The 12,357-nt window shown below is 45.0% G+C and overlaps 1 protein-coding gene across 4 annotated transcripts in view; it reads right to left on the bottom strand.

Annotated features, from left to right (window-relative positions):
• The window catches only part of LOC133345892 (amiloride-sensitive amine oxidase [copper-containing]-like), a 50,009-nt gene that overhangs the window by 19,272 nt on the left and 18,380 nt on the right, over positions 1 to 12,357 (bottom strand). For 3 of the 4 annotated variants that reach the window (XM_061556980.1, XM_061556979.1, XM_061556982.1), the window contains exon 4: positions 11,853 to 11,985. In XM_061556980.1, the coding sequence (XP_061412964.1) occupies positions 11,853 to 11,985 (133 nt within the window). Of the gene's footprint in view, positions 1 to 9,748; positions 11,550 to 11,852; positions 11,986 to 12,357 lie in introns of those variants that run through there. The other variant, XM_061556981.1, reaches the window with a different exon arrangement.

Genomic DNA, 12,357 nt, shown 5'->3' with positions numbered 1-12,357 from the left:
TGGGGACTCAGTGGACTTCTTGGTCGCACATTTGTTACGAAAGTTGTCACGTGAGAACGAATCTCCTTAGCTGACTCGGGTTCTACGAGTCCATACGTCTCTTTGTTAGTACATTGGCCACCGTCACGTCGTAAGAGGAACGTTGGACCCGTCAGCCAGATGGTTTGCTTCAGCAGAGATGCAGGGACGGACCTAGTTGCGAGATCTGCTAGATTCTGGTCAGTTGGTACGTAATTCCATTGCTCCAGCGGCATCGATCTCCTGATGCGTTCCACCCGGTTGCTGATGTAGGTGTAGAACCTTCTGGTTTGGTTGTTTATATAGCCTAGTACTACCTTACTGTCTGTGTAGAACTTGACCGCGTACAGTTTAATGTTCAATTCGTCTAAGATCAGTTCCGCCACTTCCGTAGCTAGAACAGCTCCACACAGCTCGAGCCTTGGGATGGTATGTTCCGGTTGCGGGGCCTTGCCATGGAACTCCTTCCAGGATTCCCACTCGGACGACAGCTCCGGGTCTAGGAACGGAGAGGCCACGGTCGCAGCAACCACTGCCACGACCACCAGCAGAGCGATCAGCAGCAGCTTCATCTTTGTCTTCTTCCTGTCAGTCATGACTGGCTTGGAGAAACGTGGAGGAACAAAATCCAGTGAAAACGGTGGATGTACAAGCGAAGTTGTGTTGATCGTGGTGGTTTCTTTGTAAGTCTGCAAGGTACAGCCTTGACTTCTCTCTTCGAGTTTCTCTTTCAGCGTGAAGTGGTTGGGGCACGGTTTGAAGAGTGACGTGTGTCCATTCGTGAGCACACTCGTTCTGAATGTGCTAATGTGGTCTGGTTTGTGTGTTCCATCGAGACGAACATCACCTACGATGACCCATCCTAGGTCGAGTCTCTGGGCGTAGGGAGCGTCGTGAGGTCCGTTGCGTTGAACACGAACCTTGTGGACTCTCAGCATGTCCCTGCCAAGCAGAAGTAAAATCTGTGCCGCGTGATCCAATGGCGGGATGAACTCTGCTATGGGTTTCAGGTGTGGGTGGTGACGTGCGACTTCGGGCGTGGGAATCTCACTAATGTCGTCCGGTATCTCATTGCACTCTGTCACCGTAGGAAGGGCTAGCTTCATGGTGCTATCCATGGTTTCCACCATGAGGCTGCTCGCTCTTCTTCCCGCTGTCTCTATCAGTCCTGAGCATGTTCTGAGCGTATAAGAAAAGGAATTCCCACATACGCTTAGCTGACCTTGCCAAAGACTTGTTGCTCTGGTCGTCAATTATGGCATACATCCTTACTGCCCTTTCAGGATGTCCTTTGGGATACACTCGGACGAGGCATGTCTTTGAGCAAGATCTTCCTTTGAAGCCTTCCCCACAGACTTCTGTGCATTTGGTTGTGATTGACTAAGTGAGTGCGGTGGTCTCACCTTGCTCCCCGCCGTGCTCTGGTTCGGGATCGGAAGCCTTAGTGCCACTGGGTTTGGAGTAAAATGTGTGCAGAGCAGTTGCGTGTTTGTCACTGCCACATTCCTCGCACTTGATATCTGCCTTGCAATTCCTTGCAAGATGGTTAGTAGAAGCACAGCATTTGAAGCACACTCCAATTTCTTTCAGCATGTTCTTCTGCTCTTCCAATGGCTTCCTCCTGAACTCACGGCATTTCTGGAGGGAGTGAGGTTCATCATGCAATGGGCATTGCTTTTCTGGATCCTCTATCTTTTTCTTTGTGGTGGTTGCCTGGACGGAGTTTGCGAATGTCGTAGGAGAGACCTCAGTCTTGTGTACGGAAATTGGCACTCTCGCTGTTCTTCGTTTCGCCATTGCCCTTTCCATTTTTGGGAGATCTGGACTGGAGATCCCTGTGGTGCCAAACATAAAACTCGGGTCATTTCTGGTCTTAGCCAGGTTGCAGATAAACTTTGAGAAAAAGGAGAATGGGGGGAATGCAGCCTGATGCTCTGACTTGTATCTTGAACCCGCTGTTCTCCATTTTTCCTGCACATGAAATGGCAATTTCTCTACGATGGGGTTCACGCCATGGTAGGTATTCAAGAAAATTAGTTGCTAATATACTCTCTTGCTCTGCTTCCTTCCGTGCGGCAGCAGTTGCTATGCTTGCTTCTTCTTGTATGTGGGCCTTTTCAATTAGCATGGCTTCCTCTTCCGCCATGTAGGAGATACGGGCGTTTGCTGCTTTTGCTGCTTCACGTGCCTGAGCTGCTGCCATACTAGTAGATGATGTCTGTGAGTGCGCTGAGCCTTTAGATCTTGTGGTGGACTTGGATGAGACAGAGTGCTGGGATCGTGTCTCTCTTAAGCGTTCCACACGGTCCGTTGCGTCTTGTATCACTGCCTGCACATTATCATCGAGCAGTTCAAGGAAGTGTTCTTGCATGCGCACTCCGTCGATGCCCTCATCTGTTTTCACCTTCATCAGGGGGGAAATGTATTTATTTGCTAGCAGCTTGTAGCTTGAGCTGCTCACCTTCACTCGCTGTATGGCCCACTGAATTGAGGCCACTGTGTCTGGGGCGTTTTGAGCTTCAGATATACATGCTTCAACCCGGTCCCATGCCCTTTGTATCCTGGTGTTCTGCCTCACGGCAGGGGTTTTGCCTCACTGCAGATGGGGGAGGGGGGGGGGGTCGTATGTACACAGGAATTTCCTGTTTTGATGCTGAGTTTGGTCACGTGACCAGGAAGTTACGATTTGCTAGTTTCAACAACGAGGCTGGAGGCAGCCATTACACATAATTTAAGATGGCGGCACAAATCGCGTCCCAGTGAAGCCAGTTGTAATTGTCCATTGTGGGACTTTAAGAAGCATTGTCTGTAAGTTCGTTAATGTTCTTATAATACTGGGAATGCCGTTATAATGTTAGAATGATCGTTATAATGCTGTAAATGCCTTTATTATGCTGTTACATTGTTATGATAAATACGAGGCCTAGTTAACAACGAAGCCTGCAACTTGCCTTATTGTGAATGTTCCTTGTAATCGAATAAGTCGAGTCAAACTTGTACCCAAGTAACTATATTGCGATCCTGAGAGCAAGGATGACGAAATATCTCATCCACAATTTAGTGTTATGTGTAATACTGTACATTTGGGGTGCAGTGTGATGAATACACGATGTGCCTTTATGTAACACAGCAGCGTATGCTCTTGTATAGCTATTCAGTGGTAATGTAGGTGCCTGGTCCATCCAGGATCTATTGTTTAGAAACATGCTGTGGTGTTCATTCATTGTGTTGGTGTTTCCGGGTATTAACAGATGCCGTATCTGTGCTGTTTTCTTACCAGTTTTACCTCGTTCAATTCAAACAGGACCCTGCGGGGTGGGCTGGTAGGAACGAATAACCAAAGGATATAAACATAATGTATTATTACACTTGTTTAGCCAGGAAAGCCCCACTGAGTCTAAAGGTTTTTGTTGGGTCCTGCCAAGTGTTTGCAGTAGGGGGCGATGTTGCTACACCGAATCGGACGATACGAAGGGAGAGTGTGAGGCCTACTTCTAGGCCTTAGGCCTAGCTGTAGGCGTTAGGCCGCTGTGAGTTAATTTTTAATTTTAATGTTTTAATTATTTATGTAAAAGCTTTAAATGTAAATGTTTCTATTTAAAAGCATCAGGGAATGTAACATTGTTAAACATTAACTCCCTTGCACACACGCGGGGGTACAATACGAAGGGAGAGTTTGAGGCGTAGTTCGAGGCTTTAGGCCTAGCTGTAGGCTTTAGGGCGCTGTGAGTTAAATTTTAATTGAAAAGTTTAAATTAAAAGCTATCTCAGGGAATTATAAGGGAATGTTACACTTGTTTAGCCAGGAAAGCCTCATTAATTTAAATGTTTTAATTAAAAGCTATCTGAGGGAATTATAAGGGAATGTTACACTTGTTTAGCCAGGAAAGCGTCACTGAGTCTAAAGGTTTTTGTAGGGTCATGCCAAGTGTTTGCAGTAGGGGGCGATGTTGCTACACGGACGGACGGACGGACAAACGGACGGACGATATAATCTATTGTAGGCTGGTCCACTTCGTTCCTACCAGTAACAGTTTTCCCTCACTGCGTGAATTACACACAGCTATTGTTTTAGTAACGCTAAATTCGCATTGAAATAAATTGGACGTCCCCATTAATTCATTCTTAGGATAACCAACCACGCGCCCGCGGCGCGCGCATCCAATGGCAGCACGAGTGAACCGACCCCCCCCCACCCCCAGCAAGACGCCTCGCGATTGGTCCGCTGGACTCCACGTTCTTGTTTCATATGACAAATCACGACACGCGCGGGAACCGATAACGCGAGACGCGGGATACGATTGGTTCACGCAGCCCTCACGTGATGTATCTCTACTTCCTTTCTGCTCTGCCCCTCCCACACTCCGCCCCCATGGTCGTGACCTCTTGGGGTAAGCCACGCCTCTATGACTATTAGCCCCGCCTTCTCGCCCCCGGTACTGTATTCTCGACTGTAGACTCCGGCCCTTTTCGCCATCGGCCCCTCCCGCCATCGCGCTAAGCTCCGCCTCACACCGCTTGACCCCGCCCCGGTCCCCCGTGGCCCCGCTCCGCCCCCGTGGCCCCGCCCTCCACCCGCGTAACCCCGCCCCGGCCACCCGTGGCCCCGCCCCATCTCGGTGTCCCCGCCCCCAGCTCGTGGCCCCGCCCCTTACCGCCGTAACCCCGCCCCAACCCCGCGTAGCCCCGCCCTGCACCTCGTGGCCACGCCCCCTGCCGCAGTAGCCCCGCCCAGCCCCGCGTAGCCCCGCCCCCTACCGCTGTAGCCCCGCCCAATACACCCCTAGCGGGGGAGAGATTCCCAGGCCTGGCTCTAGGCTGGAGACCCGCCGACGACGGGGGGGTAGGGAGTTTATTTTTACGTAAAAGCTTTAAATTTAAATGTTTCTATTTAAAAGCATCAGGGAATGTAACATTGTTAAACATTAACTCCCTTTCACACACGCGGGGGGGTACGATACGAAGGGAGAGTTTGAGGCCTAGTTGTAGGCTGTAGGCCTAGCTGTAGGCTTTAGGACGCTGCGAGTACATTTGTAATTGAAATGTTTTACTTAAAAACTATCTCAGGGAATTATAAGGGAATGTTACACTTGTTTAGCCAGGAAAGCCTCACTGAGTCTAAAGGTTTTCGTAGGGTCCTGCCAAGTGTTTGCAGTAGGGGGCGATGTTGCTACACCTAATCGGACGATCCGAAGGTAGATTTTGAGGCCTAGTTCTAGGCTTTAGGCCTAGCTGTAGGCTTTAGGGCGCTGTGAGTTAATTTTTAATTTAAATGTTTTAATTATTAATGTATAATTTAAATGCTTTAATTATTAATGTAAAAGCTTTAAGTGTAAATGTTTCTATTTTAAAACATCAGGGAATGTAACATTGTTAAACATTAACTCCCTTTCACACACACGGGGGTACGATACGAAGGGAGACTTTGAGGCCTAGTTATAGGCTTTAGGCCTAGCTGTAGGCTTTAGGGTGCTGTGAGTTTTTTATTTAATTTCAAAGTTTTAATTAAAAGCTATCTCAGGGAATTATAAGGGAATGTTACACGTGTTTAGCCAGGAAAGCCTCATTAATTTAAATGTTTTAATTAAAAGCTATCTGAGGGAATTATAAAGGAATGTTACACTTGTTTAGCCAGGAAAGCCTCACAGAGTCTAAAGGTTTTTGTAGGGTCATGCCAAGTATTTTCAGTAGGGGACGATGTTGCTATACGTAATCGGACATCGGACGGACGGACGATATAATCTATTGTAGGCTGGTCCACTTCGTTCCTACCAGTATAAATTACGATTTGAGTCGGATGTTCACCCTGGCTCTGAGGGTTTATTGGACGCGAGGTTAACTACTCAGCTAGCGGTGTAACGCAGCGCACAGAGAGGCCGAGACACCTGGCATCAAGGTTTTGCTTCTCAGCATCGTCGCTTTCCAAGGCCCGTTGTGTCAGCCTGACCTCTTTTGGGGCCTTAAAATCCCTTGGTCCTCTTGAGGCAGGATGGGAGGTCCTGGACGTACACACGTAAACATAGTGCATTCATCTTTGCTTCTTTCGGTAAAGTCACGTAGAAAGAAAATAAATTAAATAATAGAAAACGACGTTTCGATTTCAGCACAAGCAATCGTCATCAAGGTGGAACAACATGTTATTTTATTTTCTTTCTACGTGACTTTACCGAAAGAACCAAAGAGTAATTTCTGCAGTCACGAAAGCTTAAAATCAAGATAGTACATTCCCTGCATCCAAGCACGAATCCACCTTCAAGCAACTGGTTCAAGCTGACAAATAAGGGTGTTGAAGCTCCGGCTCCGCACCTTCGAGTTCTCGATCGAACAATACTCCAATTAATAAAATAAGTGCGTCACAAATTGGGTGTTATTGTTGTTCACATTATCAGCATCGGTAAATTACTTCAACGTGTGTGTGTGTAATCATGCAATCTTACCTTCCACTCTTCAGATCTCTCTCTCAGTGCTGAGACTGCCAAGCCCTGGACACGTGTATCAAGTCGAATCTAACGACTAAATGCGACAACAAGTGCTTACACAATCCGTGATTCGAAAGCAGTCTTGTACATTTATGGGGGCATCATCGTGTAACTTATTTCCTGTTTACTTTTCTTTGTTAAAACATATTTCAGCCTCTGCCACTGCATGTATACAGTAATGTATCAGAGGTTACGTCTAAGACAAAGAGGGTGGGGATAAAATGTTTTTTTTTATATATACAAGATGTGGGTTGGACTACTGGAAATTGCGGGGTGGGATGACCGTATGATTTCCACATGGATGTGCAGAACTGCTAGTGGGAATTCAGCTTAGCGACTGGATGGTGTTCCAAAAGCTCATATATCATACTCTGACAGTGCCATCATCATCATCAGGCGTTGCCGTTCCACTGCTGGATGAATGCCTCCCGACCCCATCTCCATCACTCGTTGTCCTACGATGCCACAAATCTAAATTTTCGTTGCTCCGTTTCCACAGTTGTCGACTTGGGGGTGGATTCTCTTCCATTATCGCTCAATCCATCACCAGTCTCATATGTTGGGCATTATCCCTTTCAAGTAATGTGTGCTAGTCAATGTAATTATTGCACTTTAATGATTTGAGGTTCAGGTTTTATACTCTTTGGGTCTTTCGGTAAAGTCACGTAGATCGAAAAATAGTTTAAAAAATCACGACGTTTCTATCTCAACACAAGCAATCGTCCTCAGGTGAAAACATATCTATATCTTTTTTTATATTTTTTCACTTGAGGACGATTGCTTGTGTTGCGATCGAAACGTCGTGATTTTTTTTTCTATCTACGTGACTTTACCGAAAGACCCAAAGAGTATGAATTCCTGCAGTCACGAAAGCTTTAAGTCAGGGTTAAGGTTTTATTTTGACAGAGGTAACACTCATTCGGCAATACAAGCTAATTTTCAATGGGGACCTGATTACACCATAGCAACCTGGTTACTACAGCACAAACATAATAATCCAAAAACAACTCTTACGTGGTCAAGTTACAAATGGAAAAGTCGTGCATTAACATGGTACATCTAGGAATAAAATACAGTGTGATACTCTCATTTCATTCCTATTTGATGCAGAAATAAAAGCTATCTTTCAACATCCCAGGGAACCTGCACGAATTCGATGGCCACTCCTCCGTTGCCTTGTTAATCTGGAATTTTCTTCTCCCTGTCACCTGCACCATTAGCTGTTCAAGTTCAGGCTTTATACTTTCCTCTCTAAATATAAATTTACCCTGAATTAGAGCCTATCTATTAATTTAATATTAAGTGTCTGCTTTTCCCATTTTTTACCTCACCTTGTTTCATGCTTTCATGTACAAAACCCTTCACTTTCAAATCCCTTTCATGGGAAAGTTACAGATTAATCGTTTTTGAGAAAGCATACAGAATTTTCTTACATGCATGGTGGTATACTTATTAGGTGCTCCTCAGTTGTGATAAATCCACTGCTGAATGAAGGCCTCCCAAGCTACCAGCTCTAACAACAGACGACTATATTTTCACCCCCATTCTATATGTTTTGCATCATCCATGTTTTTGTTTAATTAATCTCACCCCTTGAAAGTGACCTCTATGCCCTACGTGGCATCCTTTTTGCAGATACTACAACTGTACCCCATCCAATCACTTTTCAGACAAGAATGTTTAAGCTTTTAAAAACTTAAATTTGTATTTTAAATATCATATCATAACTTGTGATCTATCCAGCCAGGCAATGAGCCATGTGGCTTGTGTTTCTAATCCACGTGAGCCATGTGGCTCACCGCCTGGCTGCCTTCCAGCTTGTTTGTGGTTTGTCAGCAATTGTGAGATCTAATTTTTATCAACGAAGCAATGTAAACTGAGCATTGCCTTCCATGTGATGCCGTGCTGACATAGGAGTAACACAACATTATGGACATCACTCTGCCGCTCCAGTGAGAGCGAAAAAGAACCCCCACGCCCGAGGTTGAAATCTAGGCTTCCTTTCTGCATACACACCTCCGCTGCTTTAGCAGTGGGAAATAAAGACATCGGCACTCGTTGGATGACATCCTGGCAGGCTATGGATGTGGTAAATAAAAGCCATATTGAAGCACTGCCAACTAAGGACCATGCTAAACTGAATTTGAACACAACATAAATGGAAGATCAAAGAATCGTCAAACTGCCACTGTGGTGAAAGTCCAAATATCTAACCCATCACTGACCTCTGCAACATCCTGGCGGTGTCGCTGCAATTCACACAGCGTTGACTGCCTCTTTGGTTGGTTGAAAAATATTCGACTTGAACATTAACACATTTTAAAAAACGGTTGCTTTTTCCTCCCGCCATACGACAGAAGATTGTATTACGTGCAGCGTTGGATGAAGGCCTCCCCAAGTCGTGACCATCTCATGGCCTTGAGATGCAACAATCCATCTCTCTTATGCACACTTGCCCATTTCAATATCTCTAACTTGTGTATAGTTGTGTATAACCCATGTGATTCTCTTCCTGAGTATAATTCCAGGCATGAAACATTCTGCATACTCTTCTGCTTTTGTTCCCTTTTCTTCGTCATTATTTCACAGTATTTCGATTTAAAGCTTTCGTGACAGCAGGGATTCATCTTCTTGGTTCTTTCGGTAAAGTCACGTAGAAGGGAAGTAATAAAATAATAAAAATAAAAAATAATAAAATAATTCTCGCGACGTTTCGGCCACAACGCAAGCAGCCGTCCTCAGGTGAAGAACATGTCTGTCGATAAGACAGAGTCTGAATGACATGTCCTAGGCTTGGAGCGTCTATTTAAGCTGGGAGGGAGGAGGAAGAGCGCCTTGACAAAATAATTTGCATATGAAGAGGAATTTAGCATATTTATGGGAAATTCAGGAATGCGATTAGTGCTACTTGTGAAATGCGTAGGAGGTGGGCGGGGGGTTTTCAAAGTCATATTATGCCCATGTATTATGCAGGATTAGCAGCATCAAAGGGAGGGGGTAGGGGTAGCATTAATAAAGGGAAGGAATGTTAATAGTATGTAGCTGCAGTAACTAAACAACCACGTAAAACGCTAAAGTATAAACTACATAGTATCATCAGTATGCTAAATATAATCTCAAGCTGAGCTACTAACCGTAAGTAATACATTACAATTGCAACCTAGAATTGCAGTTACCACATTGCAGTGGTAACTGCAAACATGTGTAACTCCCTCTTGAGCCGCATACAATGACTGACCACCAGTACAGTCCATGTTTAACTTATTTTTATTTCTTCTTCGGATATTATCCCTGGTTCTGCTGTTTATAACATTTCAAAGCAACCTCATTAGTTTCAAGCGGGGGATTAAACCAAACAGTCAGGAGAGGGACAACGATGAGGTCACACAATGCAGTCTATAAAAAATACTGTGCTGTGCTTTTTGCCACTGCAGACAGCTGGAGACACTCACAATGCAGCAGTGAATTGAAAATGATTGCTGTAGTTGCTGATGGCGATTATCGGTACTGCATACAGTATTTCGGGTTCTAGCATAGGCTGTCTTCTCAGCTTTAATACATTTCCTTATTTATGCATACACATTCTGTCACCCCAAACATGTGGCTCGGATTGCTTTCATGGAGTCGCCATTTCCCAACAAGTGCAACGCGTGTCTTCTTCCCATGTAAATGTTCTGACAGTCACCTTTGTTGCTATGATATACAGACCATGGAGCAGTTGTCAAGGGAGACCAATAAATGAGCACAACAAAATAGAGCATCAAAGACGCCGTCCTTGGAATATTATCATTAAATCACACGAAACAAGAAACGGAATAGATGAAACAAATAATGATTCGATATTGCTGTGAATGAAATGTATTTGGCCACGATACTGTTAGAACAGCTAACATAGGATGAGTTAGCTCCTGACTGCTATTGCGCTCACAGCCGTCCGAATTGTAAGTCGAGAAATGTTACCAAAGCACCATCACAGTATTTATATGTGATTCATTTTCAACATGTGCTTTTTATTAGTGCTTATAATCAGTTGGAATAGTCCAAAACACTGTTCCGGGTATTACTTTGCCACACCACAAACATTTTGCCTAATTTTGTCGAAAACAATTGCGAGTCCATGCATCTTATATTCTATATGTATTGTAACTATAGGGTAACATTTTTGGAATATATGTGTACCTTGTACTATATACGTGAATAATCCGTACTCCAAACCAGACTAGGAGCATTCCGGAAAATATCGAGTGAGAAACTAAGCCCTGTTTTTAGTTTATGCCACACACAATTGTCCACTGTTAAGAATGTCTGTCGTCAAAGAGGTTAAACATCCCCAGTTTCACAGTGTGGTTTTGCACTTCACTACATACTTTGTTTGCATGGCCGCAGGATTCATACCGTCGTGCAATCTTTGTAAAGACTCCCAGTGCTGAGAACATCTGGAGGCTATAATTCCGGCCAGCACAAATGACACATTGACAAACAAATCGGAGCTTATGCAGGGTATTTTTCATGGTATCAATCCACCTGCATATATAAAATTATTACCACTGTGGAGAAAAGTGAAATTTCCACATCTGGCTCTAGGGTTGCCAAAGGATACGATGGCTGCCCAGAAACATTTAGCTTTATTTGAGCATGAAGAAATCTCGTTTTTATTTCACGATAAGCTGCTCCTTCATCGACACTACAGATTCATTTTTGCTAATGAACAGTTTTTTGTTATAAACACCATATGCGAATCACTGCAGAGTTGCTGTGCGCTTTTTACACGGGACCGCGCGTCCCGTTGTAGGTGAGCGGCTGAATGTCGGGCAAGCAGACGCTGGGCTCAGTGGGGCTCTGCTCCGTCCACCAGGACACGCGCGTCTCTCCCGAGCCGGGGGGCCCTGGCCGCAGGATCACGACGTCCCGCGAGGCCACTGATGGGTCCTCGTCGTAGAAGTTGAACGGTCGGAAGAAGAAGCCCGCGCCGTTGCAGGCGGTGGCTGTGTTGGGGACGTCCTCCGAGTGGGGGATGTGCACAAAGCCCACCGTCACCCAGGCCACCAGGTCCTGCCCAGCGGCACGGCCACAGGCAATGGCGTTAGCACAACTCTATAGACTTGAACTTTTTTCGCGCTGTACAAAGCCAATCCGTGCTGATTGCACAAGTCTCCATTGCATTGCTATATTTCAGTTTTACGTGACATTTTGTGGTCATGTTTCACCTTTCTTAAAACCCCGAATTTGTCAACCCAGCCGTATAAATGGGTCACGTGTGGTGGTGTAAAGTGTGGATGGGTACACGCTGCCAATGAAAATGAGATGTGCTTTTGAAGGTAATTTAAGTAAGAATCTAAATCTAATGCAAGCAACCTGATTGACAATGTTCTCATTGTCATTTATGAAGTCCTGAAAGTAAACGGCAGGAGTCCAAGGGTCATGTTGATTGTAGATACTTCCACTGTGGAGCTCTGTCTCCTTCCGTTTTGTCACCGCTACTTGATACCTTTGGCAGAAATGAGAGGTATGCAAACAATGGTGATTACAGGAGCAACATTGAAAGAACGTCAGTAGTCTCAGCACATACGGACATACCTGACACGCCAACCACCATAATCATAAGCCATCATCTACCCACTCTCTGTTCCTGCGATGGGATAATCCAGCTACTGTAGCTCCTGTACATGAGCTTATTTCATCAGAGAAACAAAGACATACATTTAAATGGTGATAAGAATAACCAGACTGCTGATTTGCTGATGACATAAAATATGAGTGTTAAACATATTCTTAAACACATCTGATGCATGTGTAATAAAACGCGTCGACGACAAGGGACAGTGTCCCCATCTCTTTATTTATTCGTTATGGACAGCTC

The sequence above is a fragment of the Lethenteron reissneri genome, chromosome 23, assembly GCF_015708825.2.
Source record: "Lethenteron reissneri isolate LAM-NWPU_2019-01 chromosome 23, ASM1570882v1, whole genome shotgun sequence".
NCBI lineage: Eukaryota > Metazoa > Chordata > Hyperoartia > Petromyzontiformes > Petromyzontidae > Lethenteron > Lethenteron reissneri.
The sequence above is the reverse complement of the archived record's forward strand: the minus strand, read 5'-3'. Positions and strand labels throughout refer to the sequence as shown.